The sequence below is a fragment of the Diabrotica virgifera genome, chromosome 2, assembly GCF_917563875.1.
Source record: "Diabrotica virgifera virgifera chromosome 2, PGI_DIABVI_V3a".
NCBI lineage: Eukaryota > Metazoa > Arthropoda > Insecta > Coleoptera > Chrysomelidae > Diabrotica > Diabrotica virgifera.
The window spans coordinates 132,501,271-132,525,693 of NC_065444.1; the positions used below are offsets into that span (position 1 = coordinate 132,501,271).

General features: G+C 33.4%; 1 protein-coding gene across 2 annotated transcripts in view; it reads left to right on the top strand.

The window, feature by feature from the left end:
• The window catches only part of LOC114330384 (uncharacterized), a 519,460-nt gene extending 498,583 nt beyond the window's left edge, over positions 1 to 20,877 (top strand). Inside the window, exons 7-8 of one of the 2 annotated variants that reach the window (XM_050642801.1) lie at positions 12,135 to 12,266; positions 19,324 to 20,877. In XM_050642801.1, the coding sequence (XP_050498758.1) occupies positions 12,135 to 12,266; positions 19,324 to 19,478 (287 nt within the window). In that variant the 3' untranslated portion in view covers positions 19,479 to 20,877. The remainder of the gene's footprint in view (positions 1 to 12,134; positions 12,267 to 19,323) is intronic. The other variant, XM_028279724.2, reaches the window with a different exon arrangement.
• The last annotated feature ends 3,546 nt before the right edge of the window (positions 20,878 to 24,423 follow it).

Consider the following 24,423-nt stretch of genomic DNA (forward strand, 5'->3'; position numbering starts at 1 on the left):
TTAATAACAATGAGCGATTAGATCGTATTGACTCGGCTGTAAATGTGAGTGCGAGTAAGATGCACAATTGGACTGCTGGAATGGCTTCTCTCTCACACTCAGCATTTACAGACGCCGCACACGTGCATGGCGCTTATTATTTCTTAAAAATAACAGCTTAGTAATAAAATAATGACAAAAATTTCTTCAGGATCTTGTAGGGGTGGCTTTAGACTTTGATTTAGTCATATATTGACTTTCATAATAATAACTTTTAACCGAGTTATTAAGCCTTGAAAATCGCCATTTTTCGTTTTTTTCAATTTTAAATTGCTTATAAGTCGAAAACGATCAACTTTAGAGAAAAATTATAGGAGACCTTTTTTGTCCAGAATGGTCCAAAAAATTAAAGAAAAAATTGTGCGGGCCAAAAATATTGATTATTGCAATTTGATTAAAAAAAATTGTTAAAAAAAATGGCCCACTTTTCACGTAGGCGACTTCTTGAACCTTATTCTGGGAGGTCTCACGAATGTGATTATGCAAAAAAATCTCATGGGAATATTTTTCCCTTCGAACCCGCCGATTTCGCCTTGTCTAAAAAGTTTTTTCGGCCCTGGCAGATATTAGTTTAGATTTTTTTTGCATCATTCTAAACCAAAAAGGTCTTTTGTAATTTGGCTCTAAAGTTGATCGTTTTTCAAGTTATAAACGATTTAAAACTGAAAAAATAATGAAAGATAACGGTTTTTAAGACTAAAAAACATAAGCAAGAAATATCATTTTTGAAATTTACTAAGTAGTGAAATTACCTACCTAAATTCAAGTTCAAACCTTTTTCTATCAGTTCTTGATAATTACTTTGGACTTATTTCATTTTAAAACATTTAGTTATTAATTTGTTGTTTTTTAGTTGTTAATGCCCGTCTTCCCATAAGGACCCTTGCTGATTAACAATAAAAAAATATGTTTTAGAATAATCCACAAGGAAGAATTTCCTGTAGCTGGCTGTATACTATTAATTACAAGTAAAATTTAATAAAAAATTTTTGTCCTGGTAAAAGGTATATTAGTTTAAAAAGCCCCTATAGGGCTACAAACATAGAAACAAAACGTCTTCGCTCTGTAACAAGAGCATCATCAGTGTTACCTAAAATAAGTATCATCATCATCATAGAATAGAATAGAAATATGCTTTATTGTCACTGAAAATTTTTACAATTTTATGGACAAAGCTTACATACAGTCAAAAGAAAAATAATATCAACAAGAAATAACAAATAACAACTACAATTCAATAAAATTAGATAAATCGTCAATATACAGTAAATAAGATATAAAACCAAAGACAAAAACAATTAATTGCAAAATTTATATACATTGCAAATTGAAAGTTGAACATACTTACAACAACTAAAATACAACATTAGGAATTGACAGTTTAAGCTACTGCGTATGAAACCCAATTTTCTTAGTTATTCAGTAAGAAATTCTTCTATTGAATAATATGGTCTTTCAGATAGATAGGCTTTTGTCAGTTTACGGAATTTTGGGAAAGATGTTGCAGATTTAAGTTGTAAAGGCAGATGGTTGTAAAGTTTTTTTGCGAAATATAATATAGATTTCTTTACTAACTCAGTGCATGGGATCGGTAAATAAATATCAAAGATTGAATTTCTGGTGGAGTAAAGATGATTGGGCCTTGCTGGAAAGGCATGAAGGTGTTTACGAATTAAACAAACCGTTTCTAGAATATATAAAGATGGAAGTGTTAAAATTCCGTGATTCCTGAAGTAACCTCTGCAATGTGTAGATCTTCTGAGGCCAAACAGATACCTTATTGCTCTTTTTTGCAATTTAAAAATAACCTCAAATTGAGCAGCTGTACTAGAACCCCAAAAAGGAAGACCATATCGAAGATGAGACTCGAATAATGAAAAATATGTTATTTTAGAAGATGCTAAATTGAGTTCCCTTGAGACAGATCTTATTGCAAAGCAAGCTGAGGCGAGTTTCTTACTTAACGAATCGATATGAAGGGACCATTTGAGGTTGCTGTCTAAAAAAATACCAAGAAATTTTACAGAATCAACGGTACTGATCTGACTGTTATTAAGAGGCAAAGGTTGAAGAGCTCCTTTATAGGATAATGCTACTGTTTTATCTACATTAAAAGAGAGTAAATTAGAGTCAGACCAGGTCTTTATCGTCAGTAGATCCGAAGTTATAGTTTCATGAAGAGATGCTATAGTTGAGTTGCTCTAAGTGATACTGGTATCATCAGCAAAAAGAAAAATTTTCCCATCGATTTTTAAATTAGTGATGTCATTTATAAAGATAAGGAACAGAAGAGGACCCAATACTGAACCTTGCGGTACTCCACATACAATGTTTTTGAGACTAGAGTCAGTATCATTTGCTCTAACTAGTTGTTTCCTATTATTCAAGTAGGATTGGAACCAATTCAAAGAAATACCTCTAATTCCATAGAAATTTAGTTTTTTAATCAAGATGTCGTGATTTACACAATCAAAAGCTTTGGCATAGTCACAGAAAACAGTGGCAGTATAAAAATTATTGTTTAGTGCTTGATAAACCTCATGTAGTACAGAAAACATGGCATCAGTGGTACATTTATTAGTTAAAAAGCCGAATTGATTTTGAGATAAAATGTTGTTATCAACGATAAAAGACATAAGTCGAGTTTTAATGAGTCTCTCAATAATTTTGGAGAGTACCGGTAGTAAGGCAATAGGTCTATAGTTGCAGGCATTAGATTTTTCGCCACCCTTATGAAGAGGAATAATAATGGCTGTCTTTAGGCACTCTGGAAATTGACCTTTTTCGAAGGAATCATTAATTAGTGAGACGAGGATTTCCAACACATTTTCTGTGAGATTAGAGAAAATTTTTATAGATAGTCCATCAGTACTACAGGATGATTTGCTTTTGATACTATTGATTGTTTGGGTCAGTTCAGAGTTATCGACTGGTTTTAAAAAGAATGAATTCGAGACCTTTCTTGAATTAGGGAGATAGGAAATGGGATCTTTTTGAGGCAAAATAGTTGATGTTATATTTTTACTGACATTAACGAAGTAATCGTTTAGACTCTCAGGATTTGGAAGGGAAAATGATTGAGCTGTGTGAGTTTTATTTCGAAGATCGTTTGTTATAGACCAGGTTTCTTTTGCAACACTTTTAGAGCTTCCCAGACGATTTTGATAATAGGCTTTTTTAGCTGATTTGACAAGTTTTAGATATGTTGTCCTGTACTTCGTGATATATTCAGTGACAGAAACATTGGTAGTAAATTTCTTGATGTATTGAAGTGAACGCATATTCTTGGCTGATATGCGGATACCTTTCGTAACCCAAGGTTTTCGATGTTTTGGCTTAATAGGAATTAAAGGAAAAGCTTTATTGAAGATGCGGATAAGCTTATCTAAAAAAACACTGAAATTATAGTCCACGTCCATAGAAGGAAACTGCCACTCAGAAGTTAAGCATAAATTTTGGAATTTACGAAAATTCTGGGCGGAAAAAATCCTACCTAAACGTCTGGGTTCTGAGGAGGGTTTGCTGAAGATGTTAAACTTCGTATACATTGCTTCATGATCAGATAGTCCTGCATTAATAACTATAGAGCAGACATCAAGGGGTGAGAAATCTGAGACAATATAATCGATTATGGTAGATGTAGTTTTTGTAATCCTTGTAGGAGAATTAACGTGCATTGAGAGACCATACGATTCAAATATGTTGACCAGGGATACTTGGGTAGCACAAGCAGCAGCATAATTAATGTTAAAGTCACCGCATAGAATTTTTCTGCTTTTATGAGGCAGGTCATCTAACAAATTTAGCAGGTTCTGAAAAAAATCATCATCATCATTTGGCTCTACAACTCTATGTGAGTCTTGGCCGCGTTTACTATTTCCCTCCATTGTTGTCGGTCCTGAGCAGCTATTTCCCATTGCTGTACTCCCATTTTGCGTAGATCGCTGGCTACTGCGTCCTTCCATCTCTTTCTTGGGCGACCAACTGACCTTTTTCCATCGGGCCTTTCCCAGAATGTGGCGTTTAGAAGTCTTTCGTCACTTGATCTTAGTACGTGACCCGCCCATCGTATTCTGTTTGATTTAATGTAGCGTACTATGTTTTCATCTCCGTATATTGTCTGGAGTTCATCATTGTGTCTTCTTCTCCATTCTCCTGTTGTCTCTTCTCTGCAAGGCCCATAGATAGTCCGCAGTATCTTTCTTTCAAGTACCAGTAATTTTGTTGTTTCCCGCTGATTCAGAGTCCAGGTTTCGCTTTCATACGTTATTGTGGGACGAATTATTGTCTTATATACTCTTATTTTTGCTGGTCGTAAGAGTATTTTTGATTTAAGTAGGGTCCTTAACGAGTAATATGCCCTGTTTCCTGCAATAATCCTGGCTGCCACGTCCTTTTCATAGTTATTTTCAGATGTTATGATCGCTCCCAAGTACTTAAATTCTTTGACGACTTCAAAATTGTATTCATTAATTGTTACGTTTTGTCTAACCCTTGGTCTTGGGTTCTTCGTAACCACCATGTACTTGGTCTTGTCCTCATTGACCTTAAGACCAACTTCCTTGGCTCCGTTCTCGAATAGGGTGAAAACTTCTTTTGCATCTCTGGTGGATTGTGCAATTGTGTCCACGTCATCCGCAAAGGCTAATAGTATTTTTGATCCTTGGGCGGCAAATCCGTTTGTCAGTTGTGGCTGAGCTTTCCTTACTGCATGTTCCAGTGAGAAGTTAACAGCAGGGGGGCGAGAGGATCTCCTTGTCTAAGTCCGGTGTCAATGAGGAATTCCTCCGACGTGTTGCTGCCAACTCTGATTCGTGCGGAAGCGTTCTCCGTGCTCACCTTTGCTAATCGTACCAGTTTTCCAGGTACTCCCATTTCTACCATAGTCTCCCACAATGCTTCTCTGCTAACAGAATCGTAAGCTTGTTTGAAGTCCACGAAGATTTGGTGTACATCGCGGTTGAATTCCCAGTTTTTTTCCAACACCTGGCGTAGGACGAAGATCTGGTCTATAGTCGACCTTCCCGGTCTGAATCCGCTTTGGTAGTCGCCTATTATTTCCTCTGCGTATGGAGTTAATCTTCTAAACAGTATTATGAATATAATCTTGTATGTTGTATTAATTAACGATATTCCTCTATAGTTCCGACATATTTGTTTGTCTCCCTTCTTGTGAATAGGTATTATATGGCTTTCATGCCAGTGTTTCGGTATTTCTTCTCTTTCCCAGACTTCTCTTATAAGATGATATATCTCAAGATGTAGTTGGTCTCCCCCTTTTTTTAGTAGTTCCGCCTGTATGCCGTCTGGGCCTGGGGCTTTATGGTTTTTTAGGGACGAAATTGCGGACTTTACTTCAGCTAGTGTGGGCCCTGGTATTTCAGGTTCGGCTAACTGGTACTGTCTTTGTTGCCCTGTCGTTGTGGGGTTTTCTGTATTTAAGAGTTGCTCAAAATACTTTCTCCATTGGCGGCTTATCTCTTCGTCGTCAGTGAGCAATTGTCCTGCATCGTCTTTTGTAAATCTTGGGCTGTTGATCGTGTTGCCCGTCATTGTTTTTATGTCCCTATAAAACTGTCTAGACTGACCGGTTCTATGTTCCTCCTCGAGTTGCTGTATTCGTGCTTCTAGGTACTGTTTCTTTTTTCTTCTCAAAAGTCTTCTCGTTTGAGTCCTTACTCTGTTGTAGTCTTCCCTGTTCTCTTCTGTAGGTCGCGTTAGTAGCTCCAGCCTCTTGATTGCTTTCTGCTGTAAGCTTTGTTCGCACTCCTGGTCAAACCACTGGTTTTTCTTCTTGTTATTCTTTTGTTTCCCTATCGTTTCCGCTGCGGCGCTTTCTATGGCGTTTGTTATATTTTGCAATTTCTGGTCTATGGTCAATTCTGGTGTTGATGTCTCTTCTTCTTCCATTGTCTGCAATTTATTTTGGATCAGTGACTGATATTGGCGTTCATTATCAGGTAGATCGAGCCTTAAAATGTCCCATCTGTTTCCTTGTTGGCGTTGCTTTGGATGTCTCGTGTTTAGCCTTGTTCTCATTTTTATTCTGACCAGGAAGTGGTCAGAGTCACTTTCTGCTCCCCTTAAACTGTGTGCGCCGATGATATTGCTAGAGTGTCTTCCGTCGATGAGCACGTGGTCTATCTGGTTTCGTGTGATTCCGTCATTTGACACCCAGGTTACTTTATGTATATTTTTCCTTTGGAACTGTGTAGTTTTCACTACCATATTGTTGGCTACAGCGAACTCTGCCAATCTTGATTCGTTATGATTGGTGTTATCGTGTAAGCTATGTGTACCGATCACCGCTCTAAGATGGTCCTCTTTACCTAGTTTGGCATTGAAATCTCCCAGTATGATTTTGACGTCGTGTCTGGGTGCCATTCTGTACTGTTGTTCTAGAATTTCATAAAATTCCTCCTTGTCATCTTCATTTGCTTCTCCAGTTGGTGCGTGGGTTGAGAAGAGGGTTAGGTTAAACCATTTTCCTTTAAGTCTTAGAGAACACATGCGCTTGTTGATTGGTTTGAAATCAATTATGGCAGACTTGAGTTTTCCGTTAACTACAAACCCACATCCAAATTCGTGCCTTTCCTCTTCTTCTGACCAGAAAACCAGGGAATTTTCCATTTTCAGGCTTCCCGATTCTGTCCATCTCATTTCCTGGATCGCTGTTACGTCCATCTTATATTTTTGAAGCTGTTTTATGGCATGTGTTGCAATTCCGGGCCTGAACCAGCTTAGCACGTTCCATGTGCCTAAAAGAATGTCCTTATTTCGTAGCTTGGGTCTAATCCGTGTTTCATGTCTATTCCGAGGCAATAGTATTCGATTCGTAGTAGGGATGGACTCGAGCCGAGCCGAGCCGAGCTTTTGAGAAGCTTGTGCTCGGCTCGAAATTTCGAGCCGAGCTCGAGATAGAAGCTCGGCTTGAACTTCGAGCTTGCAGGTTGAGCTCGTGGCTCGTGCCGGCTCGGCTCGAATAGTTCGAGCCGAGCCGAGCCGAGCTCAAAAACATAATAATGAATGTAAAATATAACATTCGTAGTAATTTTTTTTACTTATAATAGTCAAATATAAGAAATAATAAGAAATTCACTAAATGCTTTTCACATAATAGCTACATACTCTGTCATAGTAACGTTAGGAGACAAGAAGAGTGAGATATTTTTTTTCTTAGATTAATATTTCACAGTTTGTCTTAATTTCTGTTTAAAAAACTATGATAATGTATGATTTTAGTGTTCGTCCTGAAATAATGTCAGTCTTTTTAAAATAACCCGATTTAAAGGAAGCCAAGAAAATAGTTTTATCGCTGAGAAACTATATAGGTAGATATATTACGATAGTTTAATATAAATTTCAAATAAGATGGCATATTTGTATTAAGTATTATGACAAGATAGAGATGAATTGTTTGATAACACCCGGATTTCGTATAGTGTAGTGATAATAAATAATACAAATAACAATAAAAAGTAAAGTCTAATACGACCAGACTAATCCATAAATAATCGGAGTAGGAAAAAGCAGCATATTTTATGAAAACATTTTTTTAAATATCAATATTCATATGTACATACAGTGTGGCCAAGCCAAATGGAATAAATTTATTATTTCGTGAATAAGCGCTTTTGGAAAAAAATTCCGAAACAGGTCGGTTTTTATTTTTAAATTACAATTTTTTGGCATATACTCGTATATGATAGTAGCTCATTTGAACGGTTATGAAATTCTCTATTCAGTAATATAAATATTAACATAATATACAGGGTGTCCAATTTTTTTTTAATTAAATTAATTGACACAAAAATGAGAATGTATATGTAATTTATTTAATTCAAAATACATTTTGCTACTGTCAGTAAACAGAAAGAATGTTCATTTGACAAATAAACATAGCTTTTCACTTAAATTCAATGTTCAAGATGCCACTCACCTGCCTCTTGGTAGTTTGAACATTTAATTTAAGCGAAAAGCTGTGTTTATTTGTCAAATAAACATTTTTTATGTTTTCTGACAGCAGTAAAATGTATTGTGAATTAAATAAATTACATACATTCTTCTTTTTGTGTTAATTAATTTAATTCGAATTTTTTTTTGGACACACTGTATACATAATTATGTTAATATTGATATTACTGAATAGAGAATTTAATAACCTTTCAAATGAGCTAGCACATGACCCCTATTCCCATTTAAAAAAATAATCGATTACGTCATCACGCCCAGATGGATGACGTCATTAGTATGATATATGTAGGTATTATATATGCCAAAAAATCGTAATTTAAAAATAAAAATCGACCTGTTTTGAGATCTTTTTCCAAAATCGCTCATTCACGAAATAATGAATTTATTCCATTTGGCTTTGCCACACTGTATAATACTATTGGTAATATTGTAATGTAGTACCTACCACCTAAAAGGCCTGCATAAATAAATAAAAAATATAAATAAAAAGTATCAAGTATTTTATTGTCTTATATTACTAGATTCGCATAAAATAAATCTTTCACTAAACTTAATACAGATGAGTTGTAACTCTTTTTTTTTAATTTAAGTAACTAAAAAACCTGTGTCACCTGAAAAATATTTTTGTACACTTACAGTCAATTGTAAATAGGTACATAGTATCTCCATTAACATTTTATATCGGAGATACTATTTAAAAAAAAAATTACATTGTTAATAAAAATCATTTACAAGAGGAAAGGAGGAAAGTGTAGGTATATATTTAAAAATAACATTATAACTCTATTCTTACCAAATTATACATATACGACTCTACTTCAACAATAAATAAAATTAAACCTAGAACTAATTTAAACGATTAAAATTTAAAAAAAAATTGTTTTACACATTTTTCAAAATTGGGTTTTCTACCCAAGAGTTTAGACATAAGAGGCACTTAGCCGATTCATTAGTCAATCTATTGCGTTGTTTTCGAATAATTAAGCCAGCTTTCGAAAACAATCGCTCAGATGGTACGGACGTAGCAGGAATACTTAGTAAGTCTCTGGCCATTTCAGCAAGAACAGGAAATCTTCCTTTATTTACCTGCCACCACTTTAAAATATCTTCGTTGCCAGTACTTTGCGGGAGTGCTATGTAGTCATAGAATTCAGTACTTAAGTCTTTTGGTTTTGTTATGACCTTTGATTGATAATAGCTTTCGAAATTGATTTCAAGCTCATCTTGTACTTCCATGACCACCGACGATTCAGATGTACTTTGCGTTATATTTTCTACAGCTTGCTGATTTCCTTCATACTTTTTTAACAGTTTTTTAAACACTGAATACGATTCGTTCTTTAAGTCCCTTCCCCAAAGTGAGTTATCAAATGCTTCAAGTTTATGTCTTGGGTCTAAAATAAGTACTGCATAGTAAATCCAATTTGTTTGTCTGTAATGTTTTAAAATTTTATCTCTGGCCTTTTGAAATGCAGTTAAAAGTTGTTCATCTACACAGGAACGATTCGGTTTATCGTCAAGCAACTTTGATTGTAATTCGATTTTGTCTAACAGTATATTTAAACTGACTATCACTGATGGAAGCGTTGCGTATTTGTCTCCTCCAAGGTTTTCGCTTACTATTTTAAACATCTTTAAAAATTTACAGACGGAGGCTAACATCTGCCATTCGTTTTGGTGTAGTCGAAAATTGTTTAATTTATTGACACTGTCGCTTGCACATAGACAGTCGATCCCCTTTTTTACCTTTAATGCGACATCCAACATATCATGAGTGGAGTTCCATCTTGTTGGAACATCCAGAATAGGTGAAATCTGTGTAGATGCCCCAGCAGTTTGGCACGCACTTTTAAAACGGATCCGTAATTTTTCAGATTTTTTTATTTTCTTAAATATATAACGAATTTTATCCAAACAGTTAGTTGGTGTTTGAATATCTTCATCTAGAACATCGTTGTGTTCGAACTCAACCTCTTCATCTACGTTACTGCTTTCTTCATCTTCAGCCTCCCCTCCTACGTCTTCTTCTATTTTCAGAGATTTTAAGCAATCTTGAACAGCCAAGTTCAGAATATGTACTACACATTTAAAATGTTGATTAACGTCATCAAAAGAAGGAATAAGCTTTTTTAACTCCTGCATGAACGTTGTATTTGCTGCAGTGTTGTCAACAGTTATGCCTTGAATTTTCGATGTGATGCCATAGCTCTGCAAAGATTCATAAAACAACTTGGCAATATCTCTCCCAGTATGAAGCCCATGTGAAGGTGAGAAATCGATAACTACAGACTGGAGTTGCCAATGGTCATCAATAAAGTGGGCGGTGATCCCATAATAAGATTTTCCATTAATTGCCGTCCAGCCATCAATGGTAAAAGATATTCTTGATGTGTTTTGTTGTAGTATATGCATAACTTTTTTTTGATCCCGTTCAAAACGGGACACAACCATTCTCTTTAAAGCTTTTCGTCCAGGCAGGTCTATTCCAGGTTTGATTTGATCGAAGAAGTTCCTTGTTGCTTCGTCGTCAAAAAACGAAAAAGGTAGGTATTTAGTGGCCACCCAATCAACGATAAAGTTTTCATCTTTAGGTTCATTCACGGATTTCTGCAATAAACATAAACGAGTGTAAATTACTTGATATTTGAATGTAAATTTGAATTATTTTTAAAATAAAGCTATTATTTTATTGTATTTATTTTGCTATTTATTATTTCCCAGCCAACATGAATTCCCACTAAATTACCAGAGCCCGCTAATAGTTAAAATAGGATTGGAGGTCGTTGGGTAGGTACAATGAACTGCACACTAAAGAGATTACCGAATTGGGCGCTGAATTTTTTGAACTTTTTTTTGGTTTTTCCATAAATAAACAAATTAAATTGACCTAGTCTTTTAGAAAATTATGAAATATAAAATATTTTAATTATAACTTTTATTTGTTCTTTAAGTCAATATCATTTACATTGTTAAAAAACTAAATCATTGAGAAAAGTAGTAATAGATAATGAGAAATTATCTAATTGTTTAGAATTATTATAGCAGCCCAGCGGGTAAACAAAATTATTTTTACCAACTTTACGGCAATTGAACCAACAAGAATATTAGCAAGAATAAGGAGACAATGGTTGTTAAGTGTTAAATGTTCTTTACGTGTTTTATATTTTAATTTTTGGTTCCTTTCAGACTTTTGTAAGCTTTGGTTTCAAACAACACAAAAATAGAAGTAATTAAAAACTGAATTATGGACGAAAACGGCAAGAATTACTTGTCGCAGACGGAAAAGTTTTATAAAAGTAAAATGAAAGTGATAAAACATGGTAAAAAACATAAAAGGGAGTTTGGGTGTGGTACCAATTATTAAAGATAAAATGAGATAAGTTTAAGGTGGTTATGGCGCGTACAATGCGCAAAGGTACCATTTCATCCAAAAAGCGAAAATGTGTGTCGCACCTGGAGCTAGTAAGAGAGGAAGAAGAAGCCGTTATGGTAAAGTTAGGAATGACATGGCGGTAAAGAATATTTATTCTGATGTGGCTCAAGACAAAAAAGGCAAATATGTATAATGATGATGATGTAATAGAAGAGAATATATTAGGCTATTGATTATGTTCAAAATAAGATGGCTAAAAGGAACTACAACGTTCACGGGGTTTTATTGTTTCTTGTTTCATATGGTCAATGGACCTCTAAATATGAAAAAACCGCGGAGTGCTTCCATTTACAGGGGTGCGTTTTTGAGAAAGGGGTGAATTAACCCCTATGAACTAAGGTGCATAGTATGAGTTCTATGCCCTTTAAGTACATACATTTCTACAGCAAAATTGTTCGAAATTAAATTTACTATTGAATTAAGTTTAAAAGTGTTTTTTACAAAAATATATTAAAAAAATGCAAATTCATCCTTCCTCTTTAAAATGACGTTTGGCAGAGGTCATCGCTTATAACTCGACAACAACTAATTTTAGACAAATATCACAAGAGACCTTTTTTGCTCAGAATTATCCAAAGAATCTAAAAAGACCTTAATACTATCAATTTCTTTACAGGGCTTCTCATAAAGCCCTTATTTTACCATAATTTGTTAATAACAATTAAACGGACCATATTTGGGCTTCCAGACCACTTCCATTGGATTCAGCGACCCAAAAAACTTATAATACCACCATTAAATCACGGGGAGCTCGAACTTTCCCATGGGACCCCCTCTGTTGCGACTAGACAATGGATCTCGGATTTGCATTTTAGGTTAAGTAGGTATATCAATTTTCATTATAATTAATGCAATTGTTAGTACTGAAAACTAACAGCTTAAAATTTTATAATTTTACTCAGTTTGACAACATTGTTTAACGTTAAGCAATTATTTAATGCCAAATATTTATCAGATTATTACATCGACCAAAATTTTATTAAGAAAATTCCCAAAAAAACTGGTTATGAACAAAAAATTTTATTACACTTTTTTTTCCAACAATAATAAATAAAAACTGAAACATCATGCAAAAAAATAATAAAATATTATTTTTGAATATTTGCATTGTTTTGGCACATCGAAAACTTTGGCGTTAATACTTTGAATATTGACATTACAATAGTAAAATGTGTTCTTACCTTAATTGTTAAGAAATTATGAAGTGGTCCAGCTTTGCTAGTTCCAGGTTGAGACAGCTTTGGAAAAATAGTACCATATTCCTTTGGATGTTTACTTAATAAGTGCCTTTTTAAAGTAGTTGTAACGGAAAGTTTTACTTTAAACTCACTTTTAATTTTTCGTTTGTTACATAATTTGCATGTCGCTAATTTGTTTATTTTGTCAATAATTTTAAACTCAAAAAAGCATGTAAACTTGCTCCGAAATGTCGAAGTTTCGTCAAGAGTATAATCGCCGCTAACGCTTTCAGTCGACTTAGTTTACACTTCACTATTTTCACTTGGAGAAGGAAGATTTGTGTCCATAAAACTATCATCACTATCGTAATTAAACATTTTAAAAACGCGAAAAATTTGGAATTAGGTTCCTAAACAGAAATGGACGAACAGCAACTTCAACTTCTTTCTCAAGACTGAAAAGATTGTAATAACTATTAGATTTCTTTCCTACTACCCGTAAAATACAAACGTGCTAGTTTTCTTAAAATCGGAATTATTTTCTTAATACCTACAGATTTAGCAAAGTTTATACTGAGAAATAAGTTACAATAAAACATTCAACTGTACAGATTAACAGTAAATTTCTATTGTTAAATTCATATCATTATGTCCAAAACCATTCAAGTATGGAGGTACGAGGTAGTAGTACCTTTCCTTTAATAAAATTATTATAGAGATTCAAATTTTTCGGTAGATTATATTACCCCATGAACATATTTTTTTGTTATGGTAAAATGTAAATATTCGCATTCCTAGAAGTTAGTCTTTTTGATAAACAAATTCTTAAGAAGGTTACAAGAGGCAGTTTAAGTTTATGGAGGGTTATAAAATTGGGATTCTACCTACATTAAAATTTTTACCTCTTCCGAGTAACTATAGTAAAAATGAGAAGTACATAACTGCATTTTATAAATCCTATTCAAATATTTAGTGACGATATTAGGGATAATCGAAATGCAAGAATATTATTTAAAAAGGAATTTATACAGAGTGTCCGTAAAATATGTAATAAATTAGATACTTCCTTAATCCTTTTTAAAAATATCTGGAATTCGTGGAGTTTTAATTTTAATGTTCTACCTTCTACCATAAAATTTGATTATACAGGGTGATATACATTAAGCTGATATGTATGAGGTAAATGTACACTCTGTACCTACGTTGTGACATTTTTAGATCGATAAAAATGAGCTGATGTTAAAAAGGTATGATACTTGGGGTCTAACGGACAGAATTTCAAAGATATGCGCTATGAAAATAAATTTTATTGATTTCAAATTATTAATCTAAGAATTTGAAAGTAATCCAGTAATTGATACATGACTTTATCTTAAATTTTCACACTCCCACGTCTTCCAATCCACCTGTTCGGAAAAATTTCGTCTACGTACCTTGGAACATCTACAGCATAATGCGGAGGCGCAATATCCTGTTGAAACCATAAACTTTCATCAAAACCTCCAGGATTAATTCTACTGGGAAATAAATAAATTAAAGTAGGTGCGAGATACCCCGTTAAAGACTGATGTTATGCGACTCGTTTCAATTACCTTTGAAAAGTAGGGTCCGATAATTGTTAGCCCACATATTTACCTTTGCAGGTATTGTGTATGAAGCTGTTATATTTACAAAAAATCCGATGGCGTCATCACCTTTATGTGTATCACTCTGTGTAATTAAATTTGGTTGTAAAATGTAGATCATTAAAATTAAAAATCGACGTGTTTTAGATTTTTTTCAAAAGACTTTTAGTTTAGGAAATATCCCATTTATTTAATACATTACGGACACACTGTATATTGCAAATACATATTTGTCGTCTAAATTACTTATTCTCAAACAAAAGTATCAGTGGTATCAAAAATAAATAGAAAAAATATTAGAGTATTAGCTAAAATATTGACAAGCTCGTTAAGGAAAGCTCGGCTCGTTTCCAATTCAGCTCGGCTCGGCTCGAAAAAAATTTGGCTCGGCTCGAAGCTCGGCTCGCAAGAAACAAACAGGCTTGAGCTCGAGGCTCGGCTCGTCAAACGAGCCGAGCCTCGAGCCGAGCCGAGCTAAGCTCGAGCTTGTGTCCATCCCTAATTCGTAGCGTCTTTCTTTTTCCTTGTATGGGTTGCTGGTCCATAGCAAAACCCCCTTTTCGGAGGACCATTTCTCCCTTCCTCGTCAGCCCTGACCCTGCCTTCCACTGGGGTTGGTTACCCAATCTCCAGCAGGGTTGCTCAGGTTCTCCGGGGTTCACCCGTGCAGCCTAAGCCACACTTCGTGGAGGTGAGGATAGGAATTGAGTAGGAGAGGCTAGAGATGCTAACTGGAAAAACATCATGTATTGCGCTTCACTACCCCATTTGAACCCCCTAAAATAAGTATAACCGTATTAATTAAAGCAAAAGGTTAAAGTTGAAATGATGACCAAGGCACAGATTAACCCAACAGCACAGATTAACATGTTGGGTTAATCTGTGACCAAGGTAAAATCAAAGTTTGGGTATATTTACTAGAACATGGTGAGCCACCCAAAAATACTAAGGTTAAAACCTTTTCAAAATAGACTAATGCCTGGTTGCACTAACAGATCTTAGACTTAAGCCGAGAATATCATAAGAATTAATGTAATATAATTACTATGAAATATAATAGGAATATCATAATATAATAATAGATATACTTGATAACAAGGTAAGAATGCAAAATTATGGTGCAACGTAAGTGATACTTCCGGTGGTCCTATCAAAAAGCCAGAGCTTAGCTAAGCTGGAGCTTAAGTGGTGCAACCAGGCATAAAAGTCTTATATAAATGTAAACATCGTAAAGTCCAAAGGATGGATAAAATTCCTATGGATGTGGCTTTAGGGCAACATATAACTCCCACACGTGGTAAGTGGGTTAATAGGTATTAATTAATTAGGTCATTATGTTATAAGAGGTGACAGGCAACTAATAGATGAGATTTCAAAAGCGAATCTGTCTGAGGTCAGGACAACGATTGTCAATGAAACTTATAGTTCTATGAAATGTTGGTTACACTTGCCACTAAAATTTAAAGTTGTTTATTGTACAAGCAATGATAACAGCTAACATCAGTGTGTTGGAATTATAAAAATACAAGAGTTAGTGAGAATAAATTATCTAAGATGTAAAAAAGGGGGTGAATTTGAATACCCGTAATCATCAATGAGGTGTACATGAATTGATGAAGTAAAGATAGGCAAACCAAAATACAGAAGGTAAGTTGTGTGGGTTGTGTTGAAAATAGATAATTATTATTTGTGACCCAAAACAAATGATGGCTGATAAAACTGGCTGAAACAAAGGTGAGACAAATAAATAGGGGTTGTGATATCAAATACTGAGTAAATGTTGTAAATGCAAAAACGTGTTTATAAGTTAATAGGATATAGATGGATTCATCAACACAAATTTAAAAGACTGAAAAGGTTGTTTTAAAAGCTTAGTCCAAATTTTTTTATTCTTCCCTTTTATGTTAAATAACATTTAGGGCAAAGAAAAATTAATAAAATTCAATAAAAGTATCTAAGCTATGTTTAAAGTGAGATCAGATGAAGAAAAGTGTTGAGTAAAATTGTTGAGTGTGTGGTAAAAATTAAAATTGTGTTTATTTAATTAAATTAGAAGGTAAAAAACAGAATAAAAGAAAGTTGGATAGATAAATGAGGTTGTGGAATAAAAAATAAATTTGATATCAGAATTTAAACTAATGATAAGTATTGAGAGACTGGGAACTCCAGAGACCCGGCAACCAAACAAACCAGATGATTGAAACGGAATATAGAGGGCAAATCGAATGCAAGAAATGGCCGATATAAATGGTATAAACAAACATTCAATTGAGGAATAGAACAATACCGATTTGATTTAAAATATTTTAATGTACTCATAATGCTGAAATTTACTAAAAATTTCTTAATAGTGACCAAATTCCATTAAAATCAACAATTTTCTGGTTTGTTTATACCACTTATAGTAGTTTAAATTTATTCCACCAGAGGTCAGCTACTTTGTTTTTCATCGCGAATTGTAAAGTCTTCTTGGATGAATGAGTTGAGATTATGAAATGGTTATGATTGGGCACTAAACGAAGACCAGGTAGAAAAAGATGATGTGAAGAGAATGATGAGAGATATTGACTAAATATGGTTGTGTAAAAGTTGTGACAAATGGATGTTATGATCGTTAAAAATGAATTGTTTGGGAGAAAATTTTGAAGAAAGGTCTAGATGATTATCGAAAATTGGGTGGAAGTGTGAATGTGAATAAGAAAGGAATAAAAAAAGAAATAGGATCAGTACTATTGTAGATGAGAATAATTAGGGAGAGCAAAGAAAATATGAAAAACAGATTTATAATGTATTTATGAAAAGATCTGACGATGTAACGGTTGAAAGTCACGATTGAAAGACACATGACGATTAACACAATTTGGACTTCTCTGTTTCTCTTTGACTATTTCAAGGTCCTCGTAGAGGTCCAATCTTAAAAGGATTTTTTCGGGAATGTTATGTATTAGAGATACGTTATCCGGGATATTAAGAGTATGGTTATTTTGTTTAATATGTTGAGAAAAGGTTGATGTATTCTCTCTTTTAGTATGTTCAAGGGAACAGGAGGCAAGTGACCTACAAGTTCTCCCTATATATATAGCATCACAATCAGAACAATGTAATTTATAGACATCACATTTTAGAATACATCATGGCTAAAATTATTATCGGAACCAGATAGCAGAAAGTTTGCACTTGAATTTGGGTACTTTACGATTTGAAAGATAATATTTTTACTTGTCTTTTTGAGCCTTGAAAATGGTCGTCTTTCATTCTTTTTTCAGTTTTAAAGTGTTTATAACTCGAAAACGATCAACTTAAGAGAAAAATTACATAAGACCTTTTTTGTTTAGAATGATCCAGAAAATCTAAAAATCTACCGGGTCGAGTTTTTTTAATTTGTAAAAAAAGTCATTTTTTTATTTTATTGAGTGTCGACCTTATATCCGATCCTCTATCTACTATTACAAATATCTTAAAATAAAACTCAAAAAAATTTTAAATATTAATAAGGACATTGCTATTTTCATCGTAAAAGGTGTTAAAAATGAGTTTTTTTAACGTTGCATTTTGTTTACTTTCAACAAAGTCTACTCTTGAGCGATATTCAAATAGTCGTCAGCCGAATACGAATAAGAGTTCATTTCAAAATGTAATGATCAATTGCACAAACCATACATACTGATAGACGTTTCACGTAAATTATCAAGGTCAAGACAGCAAATTAGTTACCATTCCAATCCAGAGATGTCGCTGTCAGTCAATTCTCTTGTCATATTTAACAACTGACAGTTGACAATTAAATTAATTTGTTATTTACTTTTTATTTTACAGTTTGTGGCTTAATTATTTTATTATAGTGGTGTTACGTTTTTAATTAGATTTAATCACAATTTTATTCAATTGTATTAACCTCCTTTCCGTTTTATGAGTAGAATTTTTAGTGTACATTGATCATCCCGTGTTGTGTTTCTCCACATTTAAAAAAACATTATAATCGATCCTTAAACAGTTTATTCCAATAGACAAGTGTGTCATCAACATTTCCGGCCTATATATTTTTGGAAGTTTGTAAAAGATTATAAGGTAATATTTATCTAAACAATCATCCTACAAGATTCTTTCAAAAATTTCCATTCAACTCAATATCAGTGCTTTCACGTGACACATGGCAGTAGTGTTTAGCATTTTGAAAACAAATTGGAATATTTGAAGCTTTCAGTAAAATATTGAATAAAACATTTAATTGTCTTTCTGTTGTTTTAATTTCCTGCGAAATTTCATCAAAAATCCCGCAAAATTTATAATTTGAAATTCCCACCTAACTAAAATTTGTCAATTTAGTTCCCATTCCAATCAAGAGATGGCGTTAATTCGATCCGAAAGATTAACATGGTCGTGAAACGTCTATGAGTATGTATGGTTTGTGATCAATTGCAATGGTTCAGCATTATTATGTGATTCAAGAAAAACAAAAAAGGTTACAACCGTATTTGCATATGGCATATAGCTTGACCCATTGTATATAATTTTCTTCCAGTTTTGTATTTTCTTTGGAAAATAATCTTGAATTGCCATAAAAAAATTTCCGAGGCGAATTAGAAACGTCAAAAATATAAAGTATTTTAAATTAAAATTAGAATTAACCTTAAATTTTATTTACATATCTCATGTCCAAAAAAAGTATAGAATTTACTATTTTATTTGGGAATAAGCCACAATTTAAGTTTGAAACTAAATTAATTTCAAACTTAAATTATCGTGGCTTAGTCCCAAATAAAATAGTAGGTACCTAAATTGCATAACATGCTACAAGGAAAAAGCTTCATAACAATAAGAAGTATAGAATATTATGAGTTCAAATTCTTAAACAAAAATAATAAATATGTTTTAATATCATTTTTGGAAACCTGGAAGATTATCGAACTAGTAAAAAATTGAAAACAATATACAAGACTTTTATTAAACGAAAACTTTTTATCAGTTCATAGTCCTTCTTAATAGCTCATTTCCTTCCTTTTATTGTTTATATTCGCATTAACCAGTCACGCACGAAGAGTGTAAAAAACTAAATCTGTTTCTATTCTTCCAGATTTTCAGACGCCGATTCGACTGCAACCAGAAAAACACCAACGTCATCACACGTCATCGAGGACTAGCGACATCGTAAGAGCTTTTCTTTGGCCAGCTTTGATGTCGGAATCGAATTACGTTTATAAAGCGATTGTTGTTACAGAAGGCACTTGATTTATTGACTGAAGGGAGTTTTTTTATGGTTTTTAGGGTGGTTTATTAATTCCGTAAGACAAGAAAATATTTTTTAATATTACTAAATATTTTGTAGGTATTTTTCTTTTGTATATAGATATTATTTTAGACACACCTACAATTTACCGTTGAGGAGGAGAAAGAACAAAGTGTGCCCTTTTTAGACACTAAGGTGATAAGAACCACAGAGAACAAGATAATTTTGGATTGGTATCAGAAACCAACTGACTCTGGAAGATATATAAATTATTTCTCTCAGCACTCGAAAAGCCAAAAACACAACACTGTTGTGGCAATGAAAAACAGAATTTTACACATCAGCAATGACCTGTTCACACAAAAGAATTTAAAAACACTCTACAACATATTCTTGAACAACGGCTATCCAAGTAAAATTCTTAAGCAACTGATATATAACTCAGACTTATACGACGGGCAACGTGACAACAGACCATCAGATCCCGTGATTTACAAAAAGTTGCCCTTCATAAATGGCTTAACCAACAATATAATCAAGCTGCTGAACGGAATTCCTAAAATCAAAATAGCGAAATACAATAGCATATCCAACTACAGCTTATTCTCGAAGCTTAAAGACCAGACACCGCTTCTAAATCAGAGTCATATCATCTATCAACTTGTCTCGAATGTGATGGGCAGTATATAGGACAAACATCGCAATGGCTGAAACAAAGAATAACACAGCACAAAAGTGATTGTAAAACACACAAAAATACTTGTGCAGCAGCACACCATTCCATAACAGACACCAATTTAATTTGTCAGATATCAAGATCTTAGATTCAGAAAGCAATTATAAGAAAAGATTGTTCCTCGAGATGTACCACATAAACAGTAATAAACGTTCAATTAATTACAAATCAGACACAAGTAGATTAAGCGAAATTTACTGCAATGTTTTAAAATTCGAAAAATAGCAGAATATTAAACAGATGGCTCGATATTGGAACTTTTGACCCTTAACACATGTGAGAAAAGATACCTGACTCAGTGCCGCCCTCGACGTTCTCGTGAAACGACATGCATAGCTTTAAGTTAAATTGCTTTATATAACATACCTACAACAATTCGTAAGTTATATCATTGTAATATTATGTTTGTACCTAACTGTTAGTTAATTTTGTAGTTTGTTCCTGATGAAGATGAAAAATTAATAAATACTCATCGAAATATCGAATTTCAACAGAATTAAATGTAGTTTCAATCTAAGCCACAGACCGCAATTCCCGATAATTTCAACACTGTTTTATAGTGTTATAGGATATTATTTTATATATATTATATATTATCTAATAAAAATTTGTTTCTCAGCTCTCTGCCTGCTATGTATCTAGGATACTGAGTTAAGTACGATACGTTTAGCTAGAGACTATTTTTTTTCGGCTGACGTTTTTCCAACATAATCTGCATGATATATTGATATCATTCTTTCCGTGAAGTGAAAGCCATTCTAAAATAAGTATGCATTCATTTTGTTTTTTTTTTTAATTGTGATATACGTCAAAAACTTGTTAAAATGTTCAATAAATGCTTCTGTTTTGCGCCAACGAGTACAACATCGAGTACAAGAAAATATGATTTTTTTTTTAATGGGAGTAAGAGTCGTGTGCTATCTTATTTGAAAGGTTATTTAATTATGTATTCAGTAATATACACATTAATATAATTATTTACACAGGAGGTCCACAAAAAAGTTATTGAATCAAATTAATTGACAAAAAACAAGAATGTACAATTACAGTCATTGAATAGTTTACAGGCTTACGTAATTAATATTTGGTGGGAGCCCCATTATTGTCAATACAACTTTGCAGTCTGCTGCGTGGTCTAAGGGTTCTTTCATTTAGTTTATTTGTTAACTCTGCCCACACATTTTAGACGGGGTTAAAGTCTGCAGTCTGGGAAGGCCACGGAAATTATTAACATGAGTTTGCACCGAGAAATTGTCAGGTTGGAAAATGAAGTCGTTGTTGGGGAATATCTGGATCACCGATGGCAACATTGTGTTGTCAAGAATATGTTTGTAATGTAATTCTGTTAATTTTTCTTGTATTCGACATGTGATAACAAACGCCCGGGCCTTCAGCACTTATCCATCCCCATACGTTGACCGAAAATCCTTCACTCTTTCTTAAATGATGCGTATACTATTCATTATACCTCATTCATCCCCAGTGAAAAAAGGTTTTCTTACAGCTGCACAATTTATCAGTTCACTGGCTTTAATTCTTCTACGTGCAGTGCAAATACTTCCCGGAAACGCTGTCTCTTCTCTAGCTTTTTGAGCTGTGACAAGAGGAGACTCTCTTAAATAATCTATTAACATATCATGCTGTTGATCTGTGAAGAACTTCTGCCCTCTTGAACCGCTATAGAGTGAAAATTATCCCATCTTTGTTTGCTTTTCCATATGCACATATGGCTCACGTTCAAATCTGCAGCAACTTGCCTTAGTAGTGACTATACTAAATTTACAATCAAGATGCAGTAGAAATAAACAAACCAAGACACGTTAAATGCTACTATGAGCACTTCGCCCGAATCATAATTTACAATGTAGGTATAAACTTTGGAAATCGTGATTTGGGATTTAAAATGTGTATACATTGTAAATTATGATTCGGGAGTGCTCCTAGTAGCATTTAACGTGTCTTGGTTTGTTTATTTCTACTGCATCTTGATTGTAAATTTAGTATAACCTTCTTCGAGTTTGTCAATTGCCCTTGCTTTTTGCGCATCATTCAAATGCATCCTAACCATTTTGGAGGAATTTGATATCGTTTTATTTTATTTTTCAACACACAAAATTTTTGACAAGCAGTGATTCTTTCAAAATTTTTGACTTTGACATTTATCAAATCCGTTCGACACTGCAATTTTACAGTATTACAATATAAAAATTAAGATGTAAACTATTTAGTGATCGTAACTTTACCTATGTAATTTATTTGAATCAAAATACATTTTACTTCTGTCAGAAAACAAAAAAATATATATTTAACAAATAGACCTTTTCGTTTAAATTTATTGTTTAAACTGTAAGCCACTTCCTCTTGGCAGTTTTGAACATTAAATTTAAGCGAAAAGCTATGTTTATTTATCAAATATAGTTATTTTCCTAACTAGAGCGGAAAGTGATACTTTCACGCACGAGACTGCCGTTGACCCGAACGACGTGATAGCGGAGTTCGGGCAAGCAGTCGAGTGCGGGGAAGACACTTTCCGCAAGAGTTAGGAACAATATTTTTTCTAGGGCCGTACGTCTGGAAAAAAGCCACAAAAAATAGAGTTATATCAATTTTTATTTGGGAGTGAAAATACACAAATTAAATCTTTGACAAGGTTGTCAAAACCAAACTGTGACCAAACTTTCAATATAATGGGTTACCACGACGACGATATTGGTTTCCATGACGACGATTCAAAACCATTGTAATTGTCTACTGATCTGACTTTTAAATATTATGTCAAAATAATTTTATTTCATCGAATTATTGCGCTAGTTTCATTAAAACATGGACACAATAAGATAAATTTGAAATAAATTAGTAAATAATATCTAAATATTAGTTTATTGCATGTATTCTAATATATTATAATGCCATATTACAAGGTTTTTTACTTTCCCGCACGCCGTGAAGGAAAATTTACTTTCACGCACACCGTGCGGAAAAGTGCAACTTTCGGAAAAGAAATGCGTGCGGGAAAGTGGCTCTTTTCGCACGGCCGTAGAAAAATATTTTTTTCTGTTTTCTGACAGCAGTAGAATCTATTTTGAGTCAAATAAATTACATACTATCTTCTTTTTATGTCAATTAATTTAATTAAAAAATAATTTTTTGGACGCCCTGTATAAATAATTGTGTTAATGTTTATATTACTAATAATTAGAGAATTGAATAGCCTTTCAACTGAGCTAGCACACGACCCCTATTCTCATTTAAAAAAAATCATCGATTACGTCATAACGCCGGATATAAGACGGATGACGTCACTAGTACCATATATACGTGAAAAAATCATAATTTAAAAATAAAAATCGACGTGTTTCAGGACTTTTCCTTAAACTCGCCGGCTTATGAAATAACGAATTTATTCTAAACATATGCACCATAATGTATAAAACGAATAAGTTACTAAAACCCAGTCATTTTAAAATCACTTTATACTTTATAAAGGAAAAGATTCCTCTCATTGGCTGTATACCATAATAAAAACTTACTAATGAAGTAAAAACCTCACATGTAGGTAGGTGGTATATAATTTATTAAAAAATTTTTTCTAAAAATGATCCAAGATGGATAAAATCACAAACGTTTTCGGACCAATCAGTCCATCATCAGGTGGTAGAAACTTCAGATCCAAAGTAGTTGGAACTAGCTACATATTTAGGTCAAAAGACCTTAATGTAATAATAATTATGCCATTTAGGCTACAAAAATATCGACAATAAGTCGATGTCACAAGAAATTAAATTGCAACGGTATTACAAAGTGGTCTTCATCTTGGCCTCAAACTGACCAAGTTTGTAATACCGTTGCAATTTAATTTCTTGTGACATCGACTTATTGTCGACATTTTTGTAGCCTAAATGGCATAATTATTATTACATTAAGGTCTTTTGACCTAAATATGTAGCTAGTTCCAACTACTTTGGATCTGAAGTTTCTACCACCTGATGATGGACTGATTGGTCCGAAAACGTTTGTGATTTTATCCATCTTGGATAATTTTTAGAAAAAATTTTTTAATAAATTATATACCACCTACCTACATGTGAGGTTTTTACTTCATTAGTAAGTAACACTTTATACTTCTTATGGCCGGTTTTGCCAACGACCAATAGTAATTTATTCGATGAATAAAGTTATTCGACCAATAAATCTTACACGTCTACGTTTCA